We start from the raw sequence: 27978 nt of genomic DNA on the forward strand, positions 1-27978 counted from the left end.
GTTGTGGCCCAAGTGCAGGACCTTGCACTTGGCCTTGTTGAACCTCATACAATTGGCCCCAGCCCATCGATCCAGCCTGTCCAGGTCCCTCTGCAGAGCCTTCCTACCCTCAAGCAGATCAACGCTCCCGCCCAACTTGGTGTCATCTGCAAACTTACTGAGGGTGCACTCGATCCCTTCGTCCAGATCATTGACAAAGATATTAAACAGGACTGGCCCCAACACAGAGCCCTGGGGGACACCACTTGTGACCGGCCGCCAACTGGAGTAAACTCCATTCACCACCACTCTTTGGGCCCGGCCATCCAGCCAGTTCTTTACCCAGCGAAGAGTACACCCGTCCAAGCCGTGCACAGCCATTTTCTCCAGGAGAATGCTGTGGGAAACCGTGTCAAAGGCTTTAGTGAAGTCTAGATAGACAACATCCACAGCCTTCCCCTCATCCACTAGGCGGGTCACCTTGTCGTAGAAGGAGATCAGGTTGGTCAAGCAGGACCTGCCTTTCCTAAACCCATGCTGGCTGGGCTTGATCCCTTGGTTATCCTCTACATGCCGTGTGATGGCACTCAGGATGATCTGCTCCATCAGCTTCCCCAGCACCGAGGTCAGGCTGACAGGCCTGTTTTTCCCAACTCCCCTGGCGACAAGCACCGCGGCTACTTCAGCCCCAATGACAGATATTGCGGTTACTCCAACCCCCGCAACAGGCACTGTGGCTGAACAAGAGAACCAACCCGTGCTGGTATCAGTCGCCCCTATACACAAGAAGAAATCTTGGAGGCGAAAGTCAGCTCCTTTAGAAAGGGAGGATGAAAGAGCAGTGCCATCACAAGGAGAGGAGGAGGAAGAGGAAGAACTAGTAAATGGGACGGAAACCACCTGATCCCTATCCCTGAGTGAGCTGTGAGATATGCGAAAAGATTTCAGCCGTCGTCCAGGTGAGCACATTGTCACCTGGCTGCTCCGATGCTGGGATAACAGGGCCAGTAGCCTAGAATTAGAGGGTAAGGAAGCCAAACAGCTAGGATCCCTTTCTAGGGAAGGGGGCATTGACAAAGCAATTGGAAAAGGGGCACAAGCCCTCAGCCTCTGGAGGCGACTCCTGTCAGCTATGAAGGAAAGATATCCCTTCAAGGAAGATGTTGTATATCGCCCAGGCAAATGGACCACCATGGAGAAAAGTATCCAGTACCTGAGGGAATTAGCCATGCTGGGAGTGACTTATGGTGACCTGGACAACGAGCAGTTATCCAAAGATCCAGATGAGGTCCAGTGCACACGACCCACGTGGCAGAAGTTGGTACGGAGCGCACCACCGTCGTGTGCCAGCTCGTTGGCAATACTGACCTGGAAAGATGAAGAGGGACCAACGGTGGATGAAGTGGCTAGCCAACTCCGGGAATACGAAGAAAGTATCTCTTCCTCCCTTGTCTCAGCTGTGGAGAAACTGGTCCAGCAACTCAAAGAGGATAGATCCTATTCCCCACCTGTACGGAGCAGCATCTCCGCTATTAGGAGTCGGCACTCTTCTGCTCAAGAGAGAGGATATAGAGGGTACACACCACGGGGCACCATATGGTTTTACTTGCGTGACCACGGAGAGGACATGAGGAAGTGGGATGGAAAACCTACCTCGACCCTAGAGGCGCGGGTACGTGGGTTGCAAGGAAAAACAATCACACAAGGGGGTTCTTCCAGGAAAATTGCTGCTCTGGTTTCCAGTGGACAGTTCCCCAGGCAGAGTAAAAGGGCTGATCTTACTCCTGATTTTAATGAAGAAACTCCTGACTCGTATATACAAGAAGTGGGTAATGAATACTATGACCAGGACTAGAGGGGCCCTGCCTCCAGCCAGGTGGAGGAAAGGGACAACCGGGTTTACTGGACTGTGTGGATTCGATGGCCTGGCACACAGGAGTATAGAGCTCTAGTGGACGACGGTGCACAGTGTACCCTAATGCCATCAAGCTATACAGGGGCAGAACCCATCCGTATTTCTGGAGTGACAGGGGGATCCCAACAGCTGACTGTATTGGAGGCCGAAGTGAGCCTAACTGGGAATGAGTGGCAAAAGCACCCCATTGTGACTGGCCCAGAGGCTCCGTGCATCCTTGGCATAGACTACCTCAGGAGAGGGTATTTCAAGGACCCAAAAGGGTACCGGTGGGCTTTTGGTATAGCTGCCTTGGAGATGGAAGAAATTAAACAGCTGTCTACCTTGCCCCGTCTCTCAGAGGACCCTTCTGTTGTGGGGTTGCTGAGGGTCGAAGAACAACAGGTGCCGATTGCTACCACAACGGTGCACCGGCGGCAATATCGCACCAACCGAGACTCCCTGATTCCCATCCATAAACTGATTCGTCGACTGGAGAGCCAAGGAGTGATCAGCAAGACTCGTTCGCCTTTTAACAGTCCTATATGGCCAGTGCAAAAGTGTAATGGAGAGTGGAGACTGACAGTAGACTATCGTGGCCTGAATGAAGTCACGCCACCGCTGAGTGCTGCTGTGCCGGACACGCTGGAACTTCAATACGAACTGGGGTCAAAAGCAGCCAAATGGTATGCTACAACTGATATCGCTAATGCGTTTTTCTCAATCCCTTTGGCAGCAGAGTGCAGGCCACAGTTTGCTTTCGCTTGGAGGGGTGTTCAGTACACTTGGAATTGACTGCCCCAGGGGTGGAAACACAGCCCTACCATTTGCCATGGACTGATTCAGACGGCACTGGAACAGGGTGAAGCTCCAGAACATCTGCAATACATTGATGACATCATCGTGTGGGGCAATACAGCAGAAGAAGTTTTTGAGAAAGGGAAGAAAATAGTCCAGATCCTCCTGAAAGCCAGTTTTGCCATAAAACAAAGTAAGGTCAAGGGACCTGCACAGGACATCCTGTCGTGTCCTGTAAAAGGACTGTCGTGGTTTAGCTTCTGTCGGAGTGGGAGACGGACCCAGAGTAACGAGGAGTCTCAATGTGAGTATGGTCGTTCTCCTTTATTCAGATTACTTGACAGGTTTATATATCAGCTAAGCAAAGCACACGCTAGCAACAACTATTCCATTGGATAACTATGCTTGTCCACGCGTTTAAAGCAGTTATATGATTGGTACAAGGTCGCCGTTCACGCGCTGCTCACGTGAGGGGTCTATCGGCATTTGCCAGACTTGGTTCCGCTTGTCTTGTTTACCAAGTGCTCCTTCTGCTTACTTCCTGTTCTCAAGGACGTTTCACCGTGATCTCTGGTTCCTAAGCCCTATCAAAGGCTGGATTGCTCACATCAATCAAGTCGTGTCCTTTGTCACTCAACCATTCTTCCACAAGCTTCAGTCGGCAACTAAGCACCACACAGCTGCTCATTCACCCTCCCCACCCCGGTGGGATGGGGGAGAGAATCGGAAGGGCAAAAGTAAGAAAACTTGTGGGTTGAGATAAGAATAGTTTAATATGTGGGGAAAAAAAAATTGTAATGAAAAGGAAAACAATAGAGAGAGAGAGAGAGAGGAACAGAACCCAGGGACAAACAAAAAAACCCCAAGTGATGCAACCGCTCACCACCCACCGACCGACACCCAGCCAGTCTCCGAGCAGTGATTGCTACCCCCCCGGCCAACTCCCCCCTGTTTATATTCTGAGCATCAGAATTCTGACATCATATGGTATGGAATAGCCCTTTGGCCAGTTTGGATCAACTATCGTGGCTGTGCCCCCTCCCAGCTTCTTGTGCACCTGGCAGAGCAGGGGAAGCTGAAAAGTCCTTGACTAGTGTAAGCATTACTTAGCACCACCTAAAACATCAGTGTGATATCAACATTATTCTCATACTAAATCCAAAACACAGCACTGTATTAGCTACTAGAAAGAAAATTAACTCTGTCCCAGCTGAAACCAGGACACCTTTCCGATCTCTGAACTGAAATACCCGACCAGATTACAAGTTCTTCACCATGAGAGCAGTTAATCACTGCAATAGGTTGCCCAGAGAAATGGTGGAGTCCCCCTTAAAGGCTCAGCTGAATGGGGCCCTGGGTAACCTTATTTAAGGCCCTGCTTTCAACAGAAGATGGGACCAGGTGATCTCCAGAGGTCCCTGCCAGCCTAGACATTTCTATTCCATGATTTACATTACCAAGCTGTCACAGTTTGCCACTGAACTAAAGCAGAGGCTCTACTTTACATGGCATCTTCCCTAATCTTACTGAATAATGATAATAATAATACCAATTGTTTTCATATCTCTTTTGAAATTAATGACCTATCTGAGCTTAAATTTAATGTGTGGTCATAGTAGCCATGATACATTAAATAATCAGTGCCCAGTGAATTTTATATAATGGTTGTGAAACACTGAAAAAACCCTAAGTTTTCTGAAAATTGGAACCATCAGTTTGAAGCTTAATTTTTGGCCAATTGGCATAGTCAAATTTAAATCTTCAATTAGAATAAAAATCACGGTCATCTAAATTCATGCATTTGTTTAAGTCATGACACTTTTTACTCACCCAGCGATTCTTGAGTTCTAATATACTGATTTTTAGATCAATGTTCTGCAGGTATACATATGTCTCTGTTAACAAATTCTAAGCAGGTGACTGCACCGCAAAAGTGTCACCCCTAGTTTGACCTTGAAGGGTACAAAGTTGGCATTTTTGACAAGTTCAAGGTCTCTGAGTTCAGCAAACCTCCTGACCTGGTATTGCTGCAGAAAGAAATGCTGTCATCCTTTTATTATCTCCCGTGTTCCTCCATTTCTGTGGCTCCATGGTGACCCAGATTGGGGAACTCAACTAAATTGCAGAGAAACTTGTAATAATAATAATAAAAAATAATAATTTGTCAGTGAGATTGGTTTTGGCTCACTGCACTGCAGCAGAAACAACTGCGTTTGTTGTAACAAGACAAGGTGGCAGAGGAAGAAGTTTCTTTCAGCACAGTGCTGGTCCATTCTAACTGTAGTTTGTCAAACACTAAGGGAGTTGGTACAACTATAACAACAGCTGTCCTGGCTGTGTTCCCTCACAACTTCTTACTCGCACTACTTGCTGGGGAGGGAAAAAGAGTGAGGAAAAAGAGAAAGCCTTGATGCTGTGCAAGTACTGTTCAGCAGTAGCTAAAACATTGGTGTGTTGTCAACACTGTTTTAGCCACAAACCCAAAAACGCAGCACCATACAGGTTGCTATGAAGAAAGTTAAGTCCATCCCAGCCAGACCCAATGGAATCTTTACTGAAATTATTGGTCCAAAGCCCTCATGATTATTTTTATCTGTAGTTGCTGCATGTGACATCAGCAACAGTAGATATTTTGTAATCTGGTCTGTAAAGTCTCATATACACTATCAGTCATACTATGAGGTTTGGCAGGAGAATTCAACTCTCCTAGTCTCTAAAGTCTTTCAGATCGTGATATTTCATGATGCTCTTTGTAGCATGATTATTCAGCTTCTCAAATCAGTCACTTGAAAAGGTTTTTGAATTCTGAGAAACTATAGTCTTTGTACTTGGCTGAAGATCAAGAGCTCTGAATCTGTCATCAGAAATGTCTTTATTTGCTTATCTTGGAGGGGACCTTAAGCCCCAGGATATCTGTTATGTAAGCTTTCAGTAGGTCAATTAAAAAATAAATTTCAGATGTCAAACTTTGATGCTTGACTTCCTAAATTAATACATGTTGTTTTGGGTTAACCCTGGTAGGCAGCTAAGCCCCACACAGCTGCTCACTCGTTCCCCCCCTCAGCGGGATGGGGAAGAGAATCAGAAAGGCAAAAGCGCGAAAACTCGTGAGATGAGATAAAGACAGTTTAATAGGGAAAGCAAAAGCTGTGCATGCAAACAAAGCAAAATAAGGAATTCATTCACTACTTCCCATCAGCAGGCAGATGTTCTGCCATTTCCAGGAAAGCAGGGCTTCATCACGCGTAACGGTGACTTGGGAAGACAAATGCCATCACTCCGAACGTCCCCCCCTTCCTCCTTCTTCCCCCAGCTTTATATGCTGAGCATGACGTCATATGGTATGGAATATCCCTTTGGTCAGTTGGGGTCAGCTGTCCCAGCTGTGTCCCCTCCCAACTTCTTGTGCACCTCCAGCCTACTCGCTGGCAGGGCAGTGTGAGGAGCAGAAAAGGCCTTGATTCTGTGTAAGCACTGTTCAGCAGTAACTGAAATATCCATGTGTTATCAACAGTTTTGGTCCCAAATTCAAAGCACAGCACCATACAGGCTGCTATGAAGAAAATTAACTCCCTCCCAGCCAGACCCAGTACACACATGCAGTAACTATAGTTGTTGTAGAAGGCACGAAGAAAAGGTACAGCAATAGTGATGCCAGACTTGGGGGTTGTATTAAAAAGGGCTGCTCTCTCTGAATTGTTCTATATCAAGTTTCTTAATTTCATAGAATCATAGAATAGTTTGGGTTGGAAGGGACCATTAAAGGTCATCTAGTCCAACCCCCCAGCAATGAGCAGGGACATCTTCAACTCAAGCAACCTGATCTGAGCCCCGTCCAACCTGACCTTGAATGTTTCCAGGGATGGGGCATCCACCACCTCTCTGGGCAACCTGTTCCAGTGTCTCACCACCCTCATCGTAAAAAATTTCTTCCTTATATCTAGTCTGAATCTACCCTCTTTTAGTTTAAAACCATTACCCCTTGTCCTATTGCTACAGGCCTGGTAAAAAGTCTTTTTCCATCTTTCTTATAAGCCCCCTTTAAGTACTGAAAGGTTGCAATAAGGTCTCCCCGGAGCCTTCTCTTCTCCAGGCTGAACAACCCCAACTCTCTCAGCCTTTCTTCATAGGAGAGGTGTTCCAGCCCTCTGACCATTTTTGTGGCCTTCCTCTGGACCCGCTCCAACAGGTCCATGTCTTTCTTGTACTGAGGGCTCCAGAGCTGGACGCAGTACTCCAGGTGGGGTCTCACCAGAGCAGAGTAGAGGGGCAGAATCACCTCCCTTGGCCACGCTTCTTTTGATGCAGCCCAGGATACGATTGGCTTTCTGGGCTGCAAGTGCACATTGCTGGCTCATGTCCAGCTTTTCATCTACCTGTATATCCCCAAGTCCTTCTCTGCAGGGCTGCTCTCAATCCCTTCATCCCCCAGTCTGTATTGATACTGGGAATTGCCTCAACCCAGGTGCAGGACCTTGCACTTGGCCTTGTTGAACCTCATGAGGTTCACATGGGCCCACTTCTTGGGCTTGTCCAGGTCCCTCTGGATGGCATCCCTTCCCTCAGGCGCGTCAACCGCACCACTCAGCTTGGTGTCATCTGCAAATTTGCTGAGGGTGCACTCGATCCCGCTGTCTATGTCATTGATGAAGATATTAAATAGTACTGGTCCCATTACGGACCCCTGAGGGATACCACTTGTCACCGATCTCCATCTGGACATTGAGCTGTTGACCACTACCCTCTGGATGCGACCATCCAACCAATTCCTCATCCACCGAACAGTCCACCCATCAAATCCCTCTCTCTCCAATTTAGAGAGAAGGATGGTGTGGGGGACTGTGTCAAAGGCCTTACAGAAGTCCAGATAGATGACATCCGTAGCTCTTCCCTTGTCCACTGATGTAGTCACTCTATCATAGAAGGCCACTAGGTTGGTCAGGCAGGACTTGCCCTTGGTTAAGCCATACTGGCTGTCTCGAATCACCTCCCTGTCCTCCATGTGCCTTAGCATAGCCTCTAGGAGGACCTGTTCCATGATCTTCCCAGGCACAGAGGTGAGGCTGTTCCCACGGGTCTCCTTTCTACCCTTGCCATGGACTGATCCAGACTGCACTTGAGAAAGGGAAGAAAATAGTCCAAATCCTCCTGAAAGCCAGTTTTGCCATAAAACAAAGTAAGGTCAAGGGACCTGCACAGGAGATCCAGTTTTTAGGAATAAAATGGCAAGATGGACGTCGCCAGATCCCAATGGATGTGATTAACAAAATAACAGCCATGTCCCCACCAACTAGCAAAAAGGAAACACAAGCTTTCTTAGGCGTTGTGGGTTTTTGGAGAATGCACATTCCAAATTACAGTCTGATCGTAAGCCCTCTCTACCAAGTGACCTGGAAGAAGAACAATTTCAAATGGGGCCCCGAGCAACGACAAGCCTTTGAACAAATTAAACGGGAGATAGTTCATGCAGTAGCCCTTGGGCCAGTCCGGGCAGGGCAAGACGTAAAAAATGTGCTCGACACCGCAGCCGGGGAGAATGGCCCTACCTGGAGTCTCTGGCAGAAAGCACCAGGGGAGACTTGAGGTCGACCCCTAGGGTTTTGGAGTCAGAGATACAGAGGATCTGAGGCCCGCTATACTCCCACTGAAAAAGAGATATTGGCAGCATATGAAGGGGTTCGAGCTGCTTCAGAAGTGGTTGGTACTGAAGCACAGCTCCTCCTGGCACCCCGGCTGCTGGTGCTGAGCTGGATGTTCAAAGGGAGGGTCCCCTGTACACATCATGCAACTGATGCTACGTGGAGTAAGTGGGTTGCACTGATCACACAACGGGCTCGGATAGGAAACCCCAATCGCCCAGGGATCTTGGACTGGCCAGATCATGGACTGGCCAGAAGGCAAAGATTTTGGAATATCGCCAGAGGAGGAGGTGACGCGTGCTGAGGAGGCCCCCCTGTACAATAAACTACCAGAAAATGAGAAGCAGTATGCCCTGTTCACTGATGGGTCCTGTCATCTTCTAGGAAAACACCGGAGATGGAAAGCTGCTGTATGGAGTCCTATAAGACAAGTCACAGAAACTGCTGAAGGAGATGGTGAATCGAGCCAATTTGCAGAAGTAAAGGCCATCCAGGTGGCTTTAGACATTGCTGAACGAGAAAAGTGGCCAGTGCTCTATCTCTATGCTGACTCATGGATGGTGGCAAATGCCCTGTGGGGGTGGTTGCAGCAAAGGAAACAGAGCAACTGGCAGCGCAGAGGCAAACGCATCTGGGCTGCCGCACTGTGGCAAGATATTGCTGCCCAGGTAGAGAACCTGGTTGTAAAAGTACGTCACGTAGATGCTCACGTACCCAGGAGTCAGGCCACTGGAGAACATCAAAAGAACCAGCAGGTGGATCAGGCTGCTAAGACTGAAGTGGCTCAGGTGGATCTGGACTGGCAACATAAGGGTGAATTATTTATAGCTTGGTGGGCCTCAGGCCCTGGTGACACCTCAGGCCATCAAGGAAGAGATGCAACATATAGATGGGCTTGTGATCGAGGGGTGGACTTGACCATGGACACTATTGCACAGGTTATCCATGAATGTGAAACATGTGCTGCAATTAAACAAGCCAAGCGGTTAAAGCCTCTGTGGTATGGAGGGCGATGGCTGAAATATCAATATGGGGAGGCCTGGCAGATCAATTATATCACACTCCCACAAACCCGCCAAGGCAAGCGCCATGCGCTTACAATGGTGGAAGCAACCACCGGATGGCTGGAAACATGTCCTGTGCCCCATGCCACCGCCCGGAACACTCTCCTGGGCCTTGAAAAGCAAGTCTTCTGGTGACATGGCACCCCAGAAAGAATTGAGTCAGACAACGGGACTCATTTCCGAGACAACCTCATAGACACCTGGGCCAAAGAGCATGGCATTGAGTGGGTATATCACATCCCCTGTCATGCACCAGCCTCTGGGACAATCGAACGATACAATGGGCTGTTAAAGACTACACTTCGAGCAATGGGTGGTGGGACATTCGAACACTGGGATACACATTTAGCAAAGGCCACCTGGTTAGTCAACACTAGGGGATCTGCCAATCGAGCTGGCCCTGCCCAATCAAAACTCTTACGCACTGTGGAGGGGGATAAAGTCCCTGTAGTGCACATAAAAAACATGCTGGGGAAGACAGTCTGGGTTATTCCTGCCTCGGGCAAAGGCAAGCCCATTTGTGGATTGCTTTTGCTCAAGGACCTGGGTGCATTTGGTGGGTGATGCGGGAGGATGGGGAAGTCCGATGTGTACCTCAAGGGGATTTGATTTTGGGTGAGAATAGCCAATGAACTGAATGGTATGATGTGTTGTTAATTGCTATACAATACTGTATGTCATCACTTTTATGGTTGCTATATGCCATATCAACAGAACCCAAAGTCATGGACTAAATGAACTCAACGGACATTTTAGAGGGATGGCCCATAGACTAAGGGAATGATATCTGTGTGTATGTATCAGAAGACAGGGAAAGTGGTGGTGATTAACTGGAATGTATTGTAAAGGGTAGGACCTGGGCATGACGTAGATGGTATAGAATAAGGGGTGGATACTGTCCTGGTTTCGGCTGGGATAGGGTTAATTTTCTTCCTAGTAGTTAATATAGTGCTGTGTTTTGGATTTTAGTATGAGAATTATGTTGATATCACACTGATGTTTTAGTTGTTGCTAAGTAATGCTTACACTAGTCAAGGACTTTTCAGCTTCCCCTGCTCTGCCAGGTGCACAAGAAGCTGGGAGGGGGCACAGCCACGATAGTTGATCCAAACTGGCCAAAGGGCTATTCCATACCATATGATGCCATGCTCAGTATATAAACTGGGGGGAGTTGGCCGGGGGGGTAGCGATTGCTGCTCGGGGACTGGCTGGGCGTCAGTCAGCGGATGGTGAGCGGTTGTATCACTTGGGTTTTTTTGTTGTTTGTCCCTGGGTTTTGTTCCCCCCCCCGTTGTTTTCCTTTTCATTACAATTTATTATTGTTGTTGTTATTTATTATTTTTATTTTATTTTATTTTATTTTATTTCAATTATTAAACTGTTTTTATCTTAGCCCATGAGTTTTCTTATTTTTACTCTTCTGATTCTTTCCCCCATCCCACTGGGGGGGGAGGGTGAGCGAGCGGCTGTGTGGTGCTTAGTTGCCAGCTGAAGCTAAACCACGACATGCATCCAGCTTGTCCCGTAGCATCCCAGAGCAGCAAGAAAAAGAAGGAATCTTGAAGGAGAAAGAGAATTCAGAAAAAATGCTCAAGCATATGTTTTTTTCGTGAAGAAGCTCGGAAGCAAAAAATTTTTAAAAATGGGTGCAATGTTTCCCTTTTTCCAGTCACCAGGGACTTCACCTGACTGCCGTGACTTTTCATATATCATCGAGAGTGGCTTGGCAGTTACATCAGCCAATTCCCTCAGGAGTCTGGGATGCATCTCATCGGGTCGCATAGACTTATGTATGTTCAGGTTCCTCAGGTGGTCACGAACCTGATCTTCTCTTACAGTGGGGGGGACTTTGCTCCCCCAGTCCCCATCTTGCGGTCTATCCACTCGAGAGGTGTGGGAAGAGAGGTTGCCACTGAAGACTGAGGCAAAAAAGTTGTTGAGTACCTCAGCCTTCTCCTTGTCTGTTGTTACCAGTTTGCCAGTCTTGCTCGTCAGGGGGGGGTACGCTTTCTTTGACCTTCCTTTTCTGGCTGACTTACCTATAGAACCCCTTATTATTATTCTTTGCGTCCCTTGCCAAGTTCAGCTCCAGCTGCGCCTTGGCCTTCCTGACCCCATCCCTACACAACCGGGCAGCGTCCCTATACTCTTCCCAGGATACCTGTCCCTGCTTCCACTGCCTGTGCGTTTCCTTCTTGCCCTTTAGTTTGACCAGCAGGTCTTGACTCATCCATGCCGGTCTCTTGCCGTCCTTTCCTGATTTCTTACACCTGGGGATTGAGAGCTCTTGCACTCTATGGAAAGCTTCCTTAAAGATCTGCCAGCTCTGTTCTGCTCCCTTGTCCCTGAGGGCAGTTTCCCAGGAGGTCCTATTGACTAACTGCTTGAACAGCTGGAAGTTTGCTTTCCTAAAATCCAGGTCCTGACTTTACTCTTTGCCTGACCCATATCCCTCAGGACCGCGAACTCCACCGGTGCATGATCACTGCAGCCCAGGCTGCCTCCGATCTTGACGTCACCAATTAGCTCGCTTGCGTTGGTGGCCAACAGGTCCGGTATCGCATCCCCTCTGGTAGGACTGTCTATTACCTGGCTTAAGAAGTTATCCTCAATGCATTGCAGGAGTCTCCTGGATTGCCTACAGCTCGCCGTGCTACTTTTCCAGCAGATGTCGGGGTGGTTGAAGTCCCCCAGCAGGACGAGAGCCTGCGAGTGAGATGCCTCCTGTAGCTGGAGTAAGAAGGCTTCGTCAATAGGCTCCCCTTGATCAGGCGGCCTGTAGGAGACACCAACCACAAGGTTCCCTTTGTTGCCTCGGTCTCTAATTCTTACCCATAAGCTTTCAACCTGTTCGTGGCTATTCTTCAGAGACAGCTCTTCACACTCTATCCATTTCTTGACGTAGAGGGCAACCCCTCCGCCCCTCCTTCCTTGCCTGTCCCTTCTGAACAGCCTGTAGCCATCGATAGCCGCACTCCAGTCATGGGATTCGTCCCACCAATTTCATGCTATGTGTCAGATAAGGTGCTGATAACAGTCTTTGTTAGTCTTAGAACACGCACCTGTTAATTCTCTGTGAGGCAGGATAGCATATGAAGTAAAATGTAGTATGTAGATGGTTGTATGAGGAGTGCACTGTGTTCAGTGATGCCCGGATGTTTTTGCCCATCGTATGTGAATTCCAGTACTGTGTGTACAGTCAGTTTCTTAATGCTGCTGGTACAGTTAACACAGAGAATCAGCTTTGATTAAACTGAAACCTAATTATACATAAAACCATTTTCTGCATTCATTTATCTGATGTATGTATTTCTCAGTATAGGTCAGGTACATAGTTTTGTCTTTTGTATGTACAGTCTTGTGGTTTTGGGCCTAGTTTACAGCAGTTCCTAGTGCTGAAATTGGCATGGTGTTTGCACCTCTTTGGAAGTAGCTTATCTGGGTAACAGTGTGAAAATGCCTTTAAATATTTCCAGTCAAAGGTTGTCAAACTTAGTATTTGTGAAAATTGGAACATATCATATGCAAGGTTTCAAAAATTAATTTACTGTAGCTGAACTCTCTTTTTTTTTTTTTTCTTGTGTTTCTTAAAAAGTAGTGGTTTTGCTCAAAATAGTGGGTTATTGTCCAGAGTCTGATTTTGGGTTACACATATCTGATCTATGGCAAAAGTTGATATAAGCCTTGAAGTGTTAAGCTTACACTTTAGAAAGACATTTTTGCGGCCATCAGATCATGCTTAAATAATATTTTTGGCTTAAATTATATTTTTGTTCCATGTAGAAATGTTTTCTGCACAGCATACTTTTTTGGCTTTCTGTACTCAAAAACTTTATTTCTAATAATAATAATAAAGAGAGATTTTAGAATTAAGTGATTACAAAATAAGTTTATACTTTTTTTTGACCATGAATACCTGCACTAGTGGAGATGCATGCTATTCTGTGTTTGAAATTTTTGACAAGGACCTTAGAGTTGCATGGAGCGTTTTTTTGAAGAGGGAATGTTAGTGTCAGAATCCATGCAGATTATAGATTAAAGTCTTTTTTTGTAAGAATGGTACAAAGAATCAATACAAAAACTTGGGGTTGAAGTAAAAGATACCATGAAATCAAGTAACCTCAGTGTAACAAGTTACCATTTTTCAAATGAGTTGTGATCACTGTTTGTGGTATGTAATCCTAGGTGATATCAGCTGTGAAATAGAAGTTGGCTTAAAAAACTGCTTGTGACTGGCCATACGATTATTGTAACAGCAGGTCAACCCGCTGATAGGGATGTCACACTTTGTAGGGTGTGCCGTTGTGTTTGAGATAAGTGTCTGCTGCATCATTTTTTGGCTGCTGTGTTTTAATTAGCAGAATCATTTTAAGGTGTATTTTGGGCTGACTCACATCATCATTTTTTCTTGGCCTTAGTGTTTGTGGCTCTGGTGTAGAACCACAGGCAGAAATTAGATGGCTATAGAGGCTTCTGTCCACATCTGTTCTGAACTTCTTCAGAGGTTCCTACTCCTGTTACCCAGGGTGGGTCAGGAGGCCTGTGAGGTAACTGCAAATTATAACTTAGCCTCCTAAGGAAAGCTGTCATTGACTTTTGGTTTTCCTTAGCATGCTAAGCTGTAGTTTCTGTCTATTCAACAGCTGTTTCACAATCAGTTTATCTGTTGGTCAAACAGAGCAAGAATTTAGAGAAGGATAGGCAGATACAACTTTAAGTGGCAAAATGTACATTCAGCTAATTTTAATCCGAGTCATAACTTCCAAGGTATCATTGCATGAACGTTTTCCTACCCCAGTGCTGCTGTTTTGGTGCTTTTTCAGTGCAACTGATACAACTGTGTGAGGGGCTATGCTATAAGCCAGTTATAAAAACAAACCCCCCAAACTAAGGGGTTGGTTTACTGTGTAGCCTTATAAACAGTTACAATAGCACAAATTTAAGGAAGGAAATGAGCTATGAGCAAGACAGAACTTCAGCATGTATGGTAGGTTGACCCCGGCCAGCAGCCAAACACCTACCCTGCCTTTTGCTCATTCCCCTTGTTGCCGTGAAAAGCCGAAATCAGAACTCAATAGTCGGGATGACTATTAAGCAGGTATTCTTTATTGCAGCGCTGGGCAGCACTGGGGATCGCTCCGCAACAAGTGCTCCGACAAACAAGCAAGATCACAGAGGTTATATGTTGCAAAATATACATATTCATAAGATTAATTTATATAAACATGAGATTTCTTGGAACTCATTAATATATGTAAATGTCCCTGACGCATGCGTACTTAAGTCCTTAGGTGGTCGTTAGGGATCCTCTGGTGGTCGTTGGAGGAAGTCAGTAGTCTTCATCACTCTGACCGCTGACTGAACTTTGTCTTTACGCATGCTCAGTCCATCTTTGTCTTGCTCATACTTTCCTTGCATATCCAAAATCAGGTGGTTCTTGTGTAGTTTCTCCTTATCAGCCCTTTCCAGGGACACAGGGCCTGAAGAATTCCTTTTTATCTATCTTCATTGCAACTATCTCAGCTAACCAAGGATTTAACACAGGCAAAGCATTCTTACTCTAATGATTAGGTCAAATAAAGAAAGCTCGTTAGCAATTCTGCTATCTAAGCTTACTGGCAAGCTAGGCCAAATTATCTGCGAAAGGGAGACTAAAAGGAAACATTGAGCAACCAAGATATTTACAGCATTTCTTTTTGTCTTTGGGATTTTAGCTCTTTTCATTCCCCCCTTTTCTTTAAACTTTGTACATTCTTTTACAAAGGTTCTAAATTAAAAGTCATTACTACTTCCACATATTTCTTTCAATTATTCGCTTTACACAGCCAACACAAATGGCAAGGATGATAACAATTATTATCATAACAATTAGCCCTTCTAATAATGTAGCCAGCCATCCTTTCAGTGACCATCCTCCTAGGGTCTGCAGAATTTTATTTAGCCAATTATTTTCTGCAGTCTCTCGGAGAGCTTTACTATCTTTTGCTACTCTTTTCATCTCATCTAACTGTCTTTGCAAATCATCAGTCACATTGGGTATGTGGACACAGCAATGTTATGTATCTATTTTTAAGTATCCACATACCCCTTGTTCTTTAATCAATAGTAAATCTAATGCTAACCTATTCTGTATGGTCATCTTAGTATTTGTTTGAACCTGCCTGTTAATAATTTGAAACCCTTTCTGGGTAGCTCTTGATAGTGCTTCTACTTGCCAAGTCAAATTATCTATCAGTATTCTATTTTCTAATGCCATTAGTCCTGGTAACAAAAAACTTTGAATTCCCCAGCTGAATTCCACAGCAGAGGTAGGTCCTGCCCATGAATCGCCTTCCGGTTCTCGTTTTACTTTTCCCCAATAAGTGGTTTTAATTGGACTTTGCTTCCAAGTCGGGCAGAGTGTCAGAAGTCCTAGGGTTACTTGTCTCCCTGTTGATCCTAGTTTTAATCGAGTAGTCCAATATCCATCTGATGTTACCCACACAGTGTAGCCAGGAGAAGGAATCTTTTGCCTACATTCTTGGGAATGATTTTGAGCGCATTTCTGCTGTAATTCCAAAGTGGAATTGAGAACACTGATCAAAGACTGATTTACCTTTGTGGGGCACCTCCAATTTGTCCTACTAGTATCAGACATTGCCTTTATGCTCCAATCAATGCACCAGGCGTTATTTCCTATATACTTCCAAAATCCCTCTACTGGCTTAACCCAAGTTTTGGGAGGCTGTCTAAGTTTCTCGCATTCAGGTGATTTTACCTTTTTCCCTTCCTGAATTGAATCGAAAATACACATTACTAGTTTACCCAGGGCAGTTCCTCCTCCTGATACAAAGCCAAAGTCCTTTTCGCTATAATCTTTAGGACATTTTCCTCCTCTTGGTTTAGCAATTATAGTTTTGTTTCCTATGGTCACCGGATCTTGTAGTATATTCAAAACTCTATCCCTGCAGTCTCCTTTCTGGTCTAAATAGTATCTTACTCCAGCCTTATTCAATTCTTGGGTCATTTTGTCATAATATTCTAGCATTGTCAAATTCATAGGTATGATTCCCCATGGGATAGGTTGGCCTGCAGATTGAGGAATTGGGAGGCAAGCAGTTACGCTTGTCAAATTTCGCATTTTACCAAATCCTTGAATGAGCTCTAACATTAAATTGTTAGCATCCTTTTCACACAAACTTTTACACACTAGTAAACAAGCGCATAGCAGCATCAGTAAAACTACTTTCGGGTCAATCTTACGGACGTTGGTCCCGTAGGCTGAGATTTCCATGGTCCAGTAGGTGCTTTCTTAATTCTCGAATAGTGGATCCACGCAGCGTGCTTCTCAAGCTTAACTGCAGTGTAGGTTGTGAGCAGAACTTGAAAAGGGCCACTCCATTTCTCTTCAAGAGGGTCACCTGAAATATTTTTAACATAAACCCAATTCCCAGGTTTAAACAAGTGCACTGGAGAATCTAAACCCCATGCTCTGGTAGATACTACTAATTTATTTACTTCTTGTAATTGTTTTCCTAATGCTATTAGATATCGCCATAAGCTAATTTCCCCTGCTTGGGTGAGATCTTGCCCTCGATATCTGGTTTGAAATGGTCTCCCATATAAAATCTCAAAGGGACTCAATTTCTCTTTAGTCCTTGGTTTAGTTCGAAGTCTCAATAATGCAATTGGGAGGGCCTGATCCCATCTCAAGTTGGTTTCCTGACAAATTTTGCTCAATTGTGTTTTTATCATATGGTTCATTTTCTCTACCTGTCCACTTGCTTGTGGGCGGTAGGCTGTATGCAATTTCCAATTAATTTCTAAAAACTTACTAGTTTGCTGAACTGCCTGTGACACGAAGTGTGGCCCTCTGTCAGAGGAGATAACTTCTGGCACTCCAAACCTAGGAATAATTTCTCTTAATAAAACTTTTGTTACTTCTCGAGCTTTATTTGTTCTGCAAGGGAAAGCTTCAGGCCATCCAGAGTAGGTATCTGTTAACACCAACAGATACCTATACCCCCCTTTTCTAGGGAGCTCCGAAAAGTCTATTTGCCAGTTTTGACCTGGAACATTTCCTTTGCCTATGCTTCCAAATTTTACACCATTTTCTACCTTTGGGTTATTTTTCAAACATGTCTCACACCTATCAACCACACTTTTCACAGTTTGAAACAAATTTCTAGCCACTATCTGCTTAGTGAGAGAGTTATACAGAGCTTCAGTTCCCCAGTGAGTTTTATCATGTTCAGTCTTTGTCAGTGCCCACAGTAGTCTAAAGGGGATTATTATCCTGTTATCTTTTAACACTGCCCATCCTGATAGGCCAATTTTAGCCTCTAAGTCAGTAATTAACTTCTGATCCTTTTCATCGTATTCAGCTGATTCAGGTAGTGGCAAAGATTTTTCAGGAATTAAACTTAGTATCTCACCTTGTTCCGCTGCTTGCCTTGCTTCATAATCAGCCAACTTATTTCCCACTTCCCTGTCAGTGTTACCTTTCTGATGTCCTTTGCAGTGCATAATCGCCACTGCTGACGGAAGTTGCACAGCTTCTAAAAGTCGCAGTATTATATCAGCGTGTTTTATACCTTTCCCTTGAGCGGTTAAGAGTCCTCGCTCCTTCCAAATTGCTCCGTGAGCATGCGCTACGCCAAAGGCATATTTTGAATCTGTCCATATATTCACGCGCAATCCTTTGGCAAGCTCCAGTGCTCTCACTAAGGCAACTATTTCGGCTCGTTGTGCAGATGTGCCTTTAGGGAGTGACTTTGCTTCCACCACCTGATCTGTGGTGGTCACAGCATATCCTGCCATTCGAACTCCATTCTTTACAAAACTACTCCCATCGGTATACCAAGCGTGGTCAGCTTCTTCCAGTGGCTCATCCTTCAGGTCAGGCCTGCTTGCGTATACGGTCTCAATGGTTTCTATACAATCATGTACAACAGTCTTCATTTCCTGCTTATTACTTAGAAAAGAAGCGGGGTTAATTACAGCAGATGTAACGATTTCAATATCGTCCTGTTCCATCAGGACTGCTTGATACTTCAGAAACCTTGATGGTGACAGCCAATGTCCTCCTTTTTGTTCCAAAACGGAAGTTACAGCATGGGAAGTATGCACAACCATCTTTTGTCCCAAGGTAAATTTTCGAGCTTCTTGAATGATCAAAACAACAGCGGCAACTGCCCGAAGGCATCCCGGCCATCCTTTACTTACCTCATCCAATTGTTTGGAAAAATATGCCACTGCTTGTTTATAAGGACCCAGCCTCTGGGCTAGAATTCCCAAAGCCGCTCCTTGTCTCTCATATGAGAACAACCAGAAGGGCTTTGTTATGTCTGGCAGGCCCAAAGCTGGAGCTCTCATTAATTCCAATTTCAATTCTTTGAATGCCCTCTTGGCTTCATCAGTCCATGTTAACTGTGTCTGACTATTTTTCAACAGTTCGTACAAGGGTTTAACTAAAAGTCCATAATTATAAATCCATAATCGACACCAACCTGTCATTCCCAGAAAGGTTCGCAGCTCTTTTACTGTGGTCGGTTCTGGGGTCCTGCAAATGGCTTCTTTTCGGTCATTCCCGAGCTGTCTCTGTCCTTTAGAAATCACAAATCCCAAGTAGATTACTTCTTTTTTCAAGATCTGGACTTTCTGCAACGATACTCGATAACCACTTAGTCCAAGAAAATTTAACAAACTCACAGTCCATTCCTTACATTCTTCTTCTTTTTCCGTAGCTATCAGAATATCATCCACATATTGCAAAAGGGTACCATTTCCTGGAGGCCTTTCCCAGACCTCTAATTCTTTAGCCAATTGATTTCCAAAAATTGTGGGGCTATTCTTAAATCCTTGAGGTAACACTGTCCAGGTTAGTTGGGTTTTCCATCCTGAATCAGGGTTTTCCCACTCAAAGGCAAAAAAGTTGCAGCTTTCAGGGGCCAAGGTGAGGCAAAAGAATGCATCTTTCAGATCTAGTACTGTGAACCATTCATAGGTTTCTTTTAAACTGGTCAATAAAGTGTATGGGTTTGCCACTACCGGGTGCAAATCTTCAACTATCCGATTTATTGCCTGTAGGTCTTGTACCAATCGGTAGGTTTTGCCATCAGGCTTTTTAACAGGCAGAATGGGAGTGTTGTACTCTGAAGAGCATTCAGTCAATAATCCAAATTTTATAAATTCTTCTATAATATGTTTCACTCCTTGTCTATCTTCCAATTTCAAAGGATATTGTTTCACCCTAATGGGTCATGCTCCTTCTTTGAGTTTAACAACAACCAATTCCGCATTTTTAGCTTTTCCAGGTATTCCCGAGGCCCATACTCCTGGGTATACCTGGTCTTTTATTTCCTGCATAATTTCTTCTTCTCTAACTTGGGGTTCAGTGAGAGCCAAACTTAAAATTTCAATGTGGTTTTCTTCTGGTATTTTAAATTCGATTTCCCCATCTTTAAATCTTATTTCAGCATTCAATTGTTCTAATAAGTCCCTTCCCAAAAGTGGTCTAGGAGCTTCAGGCAAGTAGAGGAATTTATGAATCCCTACACTTTTTCCAATTTTAAATTTCAATGGTCTTAGAAAGAAAGCCCTCTCAACCTGCCCTGTTGCTCCCACAATGTTAACAGTTTGTTTACTCACGGGCAATAAAGTCTGATTTAATACTGAAAATGTGGCACCTGTATCTATTAAAAATTCTACAGGTTTTTCTTCTTTCCCTAGCTGAATTTTTACCAAGGGTTCTGCTAGGGAAGATTCCCCTGGTCCCCATCAATTTTCTTCCGTGTTGGCTACCATCACCGATTTGCCCAGTCTCGGGCAATCTTTTTTCCAGTGCCCCAGTTGTTTACAATAGCCGCACTGATCTTTCAAGAGGGGTTGATTTCCTCTCTTCCCTCTAAGTGGGGCACTTGCACCACTTCTCATAACTCCTCTCCCCTCATTGGTGTTGCTCCGAGGGGGTGTCTGACCTTCTACGGTGCGCAAAGCAGCTACTGTAGCATTAGCAATTGTTTTACCCATTTGTTTTTCCTTTCGACTATCTCTATTCCGATACACTTGCAAAGCAGTTTCCAATAACCTTTCCAAGTCCCTTGCATCTGCCCCTTGCACCTTCTGTAATTTCCTTCTAATATCATCCACCGACTGTCCCAGAAACAGAAATATTAGCTGACTTTTACCTTCTTGAGAGGTAGGGTCTAAAGGAGTATATTTCCGCATTCCTTCCTTTAGCCGATTCAAAAAGTCAGTAGGTGGCTCCTTTTTATCTTGTTTTATCTCATACAGCTTAGACCAATTTACTGATTTTGGGACAGCATTTCTTATTCCGTTACCGCACTAGTAAATTCCTGGTTCCCATCTGGTTAGGGTCCCAGCCGGGATTGGTAATTCCACTGTTCCCGGCAGAGTCCCAGCCAGCACCAGAGCCTGCACCTGAGTTCTAGCTGCTCTCACAACCATCTGTTTTTCTGATTCACTGAACACTGCATCCAGCATTGCATCCACATCCTCCCAGTCAGGGTCCTGGGTTTTCACAATCAATTCAAATCCTTTAGCAACCCTCTCAGGGTCGTCCCGATAATTCCCTGCAGTAACTCGCCAGTTCCTCTCTCTCTCTCGTCTCCGGCTCTTCTCTCCCAACAGCACCCGCATCTCCTTCTCTATCACCTTCCCTTTCTAGCGGAGGCAAATAATCCTCTAACCTTTCATTCTGCGAACCAACTTTCAAACATCTCTGTCCAATGCTACACGCCGAGCAACACCTTTTCAATATCCTATTTTGCTTATTTTTCTCCTTTTCTATCGCCAAGACCATAGGGTCCTGGGGCGCCAAATTAATTCCGCACTCTTTCTGCCACTCAGGGTGATTCCGCAGAGTGAAAAACATATCTGCATAAACCACCTCATCCCATTTTCCTTCCCGCCGCAAAAATAACATTAGTTGCAACAAAGTATTATACTTCAAAGTTCTGTTCAAAGGCCATTTTTCACCATCTTCTAATTTGTACAGGGGCCACCACTGATCACAGTATTTGATTAACGTTTTCTTATTCACACTTCCACCTGGTTGTCCCCCTATCTCTTTCCAGTGTGCTAAGATACATCCTAGAGGGCTTTTCTTTACAATACCACCACTTTGCTGTCCCCCCATTCTACCTTATTGATTCTGTACTTCCGTTATTCTCCCACAGATTATTTTAATAACCTCAACCTGTCGCGCTTTATTCTCCCACTCTGACCACATTCCACAATTCTCACATTGAATAAACAATTCACAAGGAAAAGCGGTTCACATTCATTTTCAGGATGAGACGCACAGGTCTCCAGGTTTTCCACACTCACTTTGCAGTCACACTGTGTTTCAGTCACTCACCAGTCACACCAGAGTTAACTCAGCTCATTCACGCTTAGTTGCCGATTTCGCAGTGCCTAACGAATATATCCAAATTCAATACCAATAAACCAATATCCGAGTTTGGTGCCAGTAAATCCATACCGCCAACAGTACAAACTCATGCGGGTTTCATAAGTGTACCAATACCAAAAGGCACGTTCTTGCAGAAGTACAAGGCTTAACCCGTGCCTGTACCAACATACCACCAACAGTACAAACTCATGCGGGTTTCATGAGTGTACCAATACCAAAAGGCACGTTCTTGCAGAAGTACAAGGCTTAACCCGTGCCTGTACCAACGTACCACCAACAGTACAAACTCATGCGGGTTTCATGAGTGTACCAATACCAAAAAGCACGTTCTTGCAGAAGTACAAGGCTTAACCCGTGCCTGTACCAACGTACTAAATACCAAATGTATACCCTCAGGCACTAGTAGCCTGGTATACGGCGCTCAGCGTAGGACGTCTCCTACGACTTATGAGAACCTTCCAAATGACCAGTCCCAAATTCCAAAACAGAAAAGATTTAAAGAATACCTTTTTCCTTTAGATGGTCCTTGTCTGCTCCCGCAGTGATCCGATTGAGGCGAGGAGTCCCTCCGGGAAATCCCGGGGGTACCCTAGGGAGTCCTGTTCTCAGAAGGGTCCTGCAGCCGAGCAGAGCGGGTCCCATCTGGGGTGCCAAACTGTTGCCGTGAAAAGCCGAAATCAGAACTCAATAGTCGGGATGACTATTAAGCAGGTATTCTTTATTGCAGCGCTGGGCAGCACTGGGGATCGCTCCGCAACAAGTGCTCCGACAAACAAGCAAGATCACAGAGGTTATATGTTGCAAAATATACATATTCATAAGATTAATTTATATAAACATGAGATTTCTTGGAACTCATTAATATATGTAAATGTCCCTGACGCATGCGTACTTAAGTCCTTAGGTGGTCGTTAGGGATCCTCTGGTGGTCGTTGGAGGAAGTCAGTAGTCTTCATCACTCTGACCGCTGACTGAACTTTGTCTTTACGCATGCTCAGTCCATCTTTGTCTTGCTCATACTTTCCTTGCATATCCAAAATCAGGTGGTTCTTGTGTAGTTTCTCCTTATCAGCCCTTTCCAGGGACACAGGGCCTGAAGAATTCCTTTTTATCTATCTTCATTGCAACTATCTCAGCTAACCAAGGATTTAACACAGGCAAAGCATTCTTACTCTAATGATTAGGTCAAATAAAGAAAGCTCGTTAGCAATTCTGCTATCTAAGCTTACTGGCAAGCTAGGCCAAATTATCTGCGAAAGGGAGACTAAAAGGAAACATTGAGCAACCAAGATATTTACAGCATTTCTTTTTATCTTTGGGATTTTAGCTCTTTTCACCCTCTCCTGGGGGATAGGGAGAAAAATGGAAGGCGAAAAGAGTTGTGGATGAAGATAATGACCGTTTGTCCTGGTTTCGGCTGGGATAGAGTTAATTTTCTTCCTAGTAGCTGGTATAGTGCTGTGCTTTGGATTTTAGTATAAGAATAATATTGATAACACGCTGATGTTTTGGCTGTCGCTAAGCGGTGTTTACATTGGTCAAGGATTCTTTCCCCCTTCAGCTCCCCATGCTCTGCCAGGTGCCCAAGAAATGGGAGGGGGCACAGCCAGGATAGTTGATCCAAACTGACCAAAGGGCTATTCCATACCATATGATGTCATGCCCAGTATATAAACTGGGGGGAGTTGGCCGGGGGGTAGCGATCATTGCTCGGGGACTGGCTGGGCGTCGGTCGGCGGGTGGTGATCGGTTGTAATTTTTTTTTAATATATATTTTCCTTTTTTTCCCCTCCCTTGGGTTTTGTTCCTCTCTCTCTCTCTCGTTGTTTTTTTCCCTCTCATTATAATTCATTATTATTATTACTATTATTTTGTTCCAATTATTAAACTGTTCTTATCTCAACCCACGAGATTTTCTTACTTTTGCTCTTTCGCTTCTCTCCCCCATCCCACCGGGGGGGGGGGAAGTGAGCGAGCGGCTGCGTGGTGCTTGGCTGCCGGCTGGGGCTAAACCACGACACCGTTTAATAAGAAAAGCAAAAGCTGTGTGTGCAAGCAAAGCAAAAAGAGGAATTAATTCCCTACTTCCCATCAGCAGGCAGATGTCCAGCCACTTCCTGGGAAGTAGGGCCTCAGCACATGTAAGGGTTTCTTGGGAAGACAAATGCCATAACCACAAATGTCCCTGCATCCTCTTCCTTTCCCTGAGTTTTTATTGCTGAGCACAACATCATATGGTATAGAATACCCCTTTGGTCAGTTGGGGTCAGCTGTCCCAGCTGTGTCCCCTTCCAACCTCTTGTCCATCCCCAGCCTACTAGCCTTTGGGGGTGGGGGGAGAGAAGGCCTTGACTGTGCACGCACTGTTCAGCAATAGCCAAAACACTGGTGTTTTATCAACACTGTTTTAGCCACAAATGCAAAACACAGCACCATATGGGCTGCTATGAAGAAAGTTAACTTCATAACTTCATCCCAGCCAGACCCAGTACAGCATGCTAGCTACTACAGACTTCACTTCCCATGTTGGATACTTAGATTTGACTTGCTTAATTTTAGATGTTTAATTAAGTTATTCATCTAGGCTCCTTTGTATCCAATGACAAGAAATAAGTACCTCTAGATGGTAATTAATCCTGTGTGCCTATTGATACATTGATTGGTTATAAAAGAAGCCTTGCTATTTGACACCTAACTTCTAAGCATCTTAAATTGGATTTAGGACACAGTGAGAGGCAGCTTACTTCAATTCAGGGTTACCTTGCACTTACTGCATATTGATAAGATTGTTCATGTAAGAATTCATTACAGAACTAGTGTTCCATATGTTAATAACCTGGTTTGCCTTGTACTGGCTTTTTCAGGTAAGCAGGCTCTTAGGTTAATGTCTGAATTGGCATCTCATTACTATATAAAAGAAGGGATGGCTTATATTAAGAGCTTAATTTAGATGGAGAAATACTTAAAGTATAAAGAACATCATTTTGTCCAGTAGATAAATTTCATGCTTTCTGAGCTAGGCTCAATATGATGTACCACTCTCAAAGGCTGAGAATTCATAGATATTTCTGTTTCTTCAACCATTTGTTAATCTCCCAATGATATTTATGGTGGGAAGTGTAAGTCTTATCTTTTTCTTTTAGGTTGACAATTGCATTTTTCGCACTCTCTGGTCTGGATATGTTGGATTCCTTAGATGTGGTGAACAAAGATGATATAATAGAATGGATTTATTCCCTGCAGGTCCTTCCCACAGAAGACAGTGAGTGAGTTTTTAGTGTTGTTGTTTTGTTTTTTTAAATTAATATTAACATCTTTACCTTTGCTTTCTACTTGGGGAATAGTGTATTGCTCTTAGTTTTTATAAAATACAAGCTTGAGCTTCCTGAGGTGGTTGTCCTGATAATTTCTGATAGCAGTATGTCTAGAAATTCCTAGAAATATACCCCTCTAAAGAAATAAGTCTAGAAGTGATTAGTCTAGCTTTTTTTATGTGTTCAAGGTAAAGCTATGAAATGAATTTGAAGACAAGACAATATAAAATACTGAAGAAGTTCCACCTTTGAGCATCTTCTCAGAGAATAGGGTGGAGTGTCTATGGGTAAGAATCAGGGGGAAGGCCAACAAGGCAGATATTGTGGTGGGAGTCTGTTACAGACCACCCAACCAGGATGAGGAGACAGATGAACTATTCTATAAGCAGCTGGGAGAAGCCTCACGATCGCTAGCCCTTGTTCTTGTGGGGGACTTCAACCTGCCAGATGTCTGCTGGAAATACAATACAGCAGAGAGGAAACAGTCCAGGAGGTTCCTGGAGCGTGTGGCAGATAACTTCCTGACGCAGCTGGTGAGTGAGCCAACGAGGGAAGGTGCCCCGCTGGAGCTCTTGTTCACCAACAGAGAAGGACTTGTGAGCGATGTGATGGTTGGAGGCTGTCTTGGGCAGAGTGATCATGAAATGATAGAGTTTTTGATACGTGGAGAAGCGGCGAGGGGGGTCAGCAAAACTGCCACCTTAGACTTCCGGAGGGCGGACTTCAGCCTGTTTAGGAGACTGGTCGACAGAGTCCCCTGGGAGGCAGCTCTTATGGGCAAAGGGGTCCAGGAAGGCTGGACATTCTTTAAGGAGGAAGTCCTAAAGGCACAAGAGCGGGCTGTCCCCAGGTGCCGAAAGACGAGCCGGCGGGGAAGAAGACCGGCCTGGCTGACTAGAGAGCTCTGGCTCGAACTGAGGAGAAAGAGGAGAGGCTATGACCTCTGGAAGAAGGGGCGGGCAACTCAGGAGGACTACAAAGGTGTAGCGAGGCTGTGCAGGGAGAAAACTAGAAGGGCCAAAGCTGAGTTAGAGCTCAGTCTGGCTGCTGCTATAAAAGACAACAAAAAACACTTCTTCAAATACATTAGCAGCAAAAGGAGAGGTAAGGAGAATCTCCAGCCCCTAGTAGATGTGGGAGGAAACACAGTGACCAAGGATGAGGAAAAGGCTGAGGTACTTAATGCCTTCTTTGCCTCAGTCTTTATTAGCAGGGCCGAATGTTCTATGGGTACCCAGCCCCCCGAGTCGGAAGATAGGGATGGGGACCAGACTGGAGCCCCCATGATCCAGGGGGAAATGGTGAGTGACCTGCTGCACCACTTAGACACTCACAAGTCTATGGGGCCTGATGAGATCCACCCGAGAGTGTTGAAGGAGCTGGCAGATGTGCTCACCAAGCCCCTTTCCATCATTTACCAGCAGTCCTGGCTAACTGGGGAAGTCCCTGCTGACTGGAGATTAGCGAATGTGACACCCATCTTCAAGAAGGGCCAGAAGGAGGACCCGGGGAACTACAGGCCTGTTAGCCTGACCTCGGTGCCGGGGAAGCTGATGGAGCAGATCATCCTGAGTGCTATCACACGGCATGTAGAGAATAACCAAGGGATCAAGCCCAGCCAGCATGGGTTCAGGAAAGGCAGGTCCTGCTTGACCAACCTGATCTCCTTCTATGACAAGGTGACCCGCCTAGTGGATGAGGGAAAGGCTGTGGATGTTGTCTATCTAGACTTCAGTAAAGCCTTTGACACGGTTTCCCACGGCATTCTCCTGGAGAAACTGGCTGCTCATGGCTTGGACGGGTGTACTCTTCGCTGGGTAAAGAACTGGCTGGACGGCCGGGCCCAAAGAGTGGTGGTGAATGGAGTTTACTCCGGTTGGCGGCCGGTCACAAGCGGTGTTCCCCAGGGCTCGGTGTTGGGGCCAGTTCTGTTTAACATCTTTATCAATGATCTGGACGAAGGGATCGAGTGTACTCTCAGTAAGTTTGCAGACGACACCAATTTGTGTGGGAGTGTTGATCTGCTTGAGGGTAGGCAGGCTCTGCAGAGGGTCCTGGACAGGCTGGATCGATGGGCTGGGGTGAATTGCATGAGGTTTAACAAGGCCAAGTGCAAGGTCCTGCACTTGGGCCACAGCAACCCCATGCAACGCTACAGGCTTGGGGAAGAGTGGCTGGAAAGCTGCCTGGCAGAGAAGGACCTGGGGGTGTTTGTTGACAGCCACCTGAATATGAGCCAGCAGTGTGCCCAGGCGGCCAAGAAGGCCAATGGCATCCTGGCCTGTATCAAAAATAGCGTGGCCAGCAGGACTAGGGAAGTGATTGTGCCCCTGTACTTGGCACTGGTGAGGCCGCACCTCGAATACTGTGTTCCATTTTGGGCCCCCCACTACAAGAGGGATATTGAGGTACTGGAGCGTGTGCAGAGAAGGGCAACGAAGCTGGTGAAGGGTCTGGAGCAGAAGTCTTATGAGAAGCGGCTGAGGGAGCTGGGACTGTTTAGCCTGGAGAAAAGGAGGCTGAGGGGAGACCTCATCGCTCTCTACAACTACCTGAAAGGAGGTTGTAGAGAGGTGGGGGTCGGTCTCTTCTCCCAGGTAACGAGTGATAGGACAAGAGGAAATGGCCTCAAGTTGCGCCAGGGGAGGTTTAGACTGGATATTAGGAAATTTTTCTTCACCGAGAGGGTTATCAAGCATTGGAACAGACTGCCCAGGGAAGTGGTTGAGTCACCATCCCTGGAGGTATTTAAAGGACGTTTGGGTGAGGTGCTTAGAGACATGGTGTAGTGGTGGTTTTTGGCAGTGTTAGGTTTATGGTTGGACTCGATGATCTTAAAGGTCTTTTCCAACCTATATGATTCTGTGATTCTGTG

The 27978-nt window shown here is 45.4% G+C and overlaps 1 protein-coding gene across 1 annotated transcript in view; it reads left to right on the forward strand.

The window, feature by feature from the left end:
* The window catches only part of LOC142403069 (geranylgeranyl transferase type-1 subunit beta-like), a 96816-nt gene that overhangs the window by 3940 nt on the left and 64898 nt on the right, over positions 1-27978 (forward strand). Inside the window, 1 exon segment of the mRNA XM_075489211.1 lies at positions 24933-25051. Coding sequence (XP_075345326.1) covers positions 24933-25051 — 119 coding nt within the window.

This window comes from Mycteria americana, assembly GCF_035582795.1.
Source record: "Mycteria americana isolate JAX WOST 10 ecotype Jacksonville Zoo and Gardens chromosome W unlocalized genomic scaffold, USCA_MyAme_1.0 Scaffold_33, whole genome shotgun sequence".
NCBI classification, from domain to species: Eukaryota; Metazoa; Chordata; class Aves; order Ciconiiformes; family Ciconiidae; genus Mycteria; species Mycteria americana.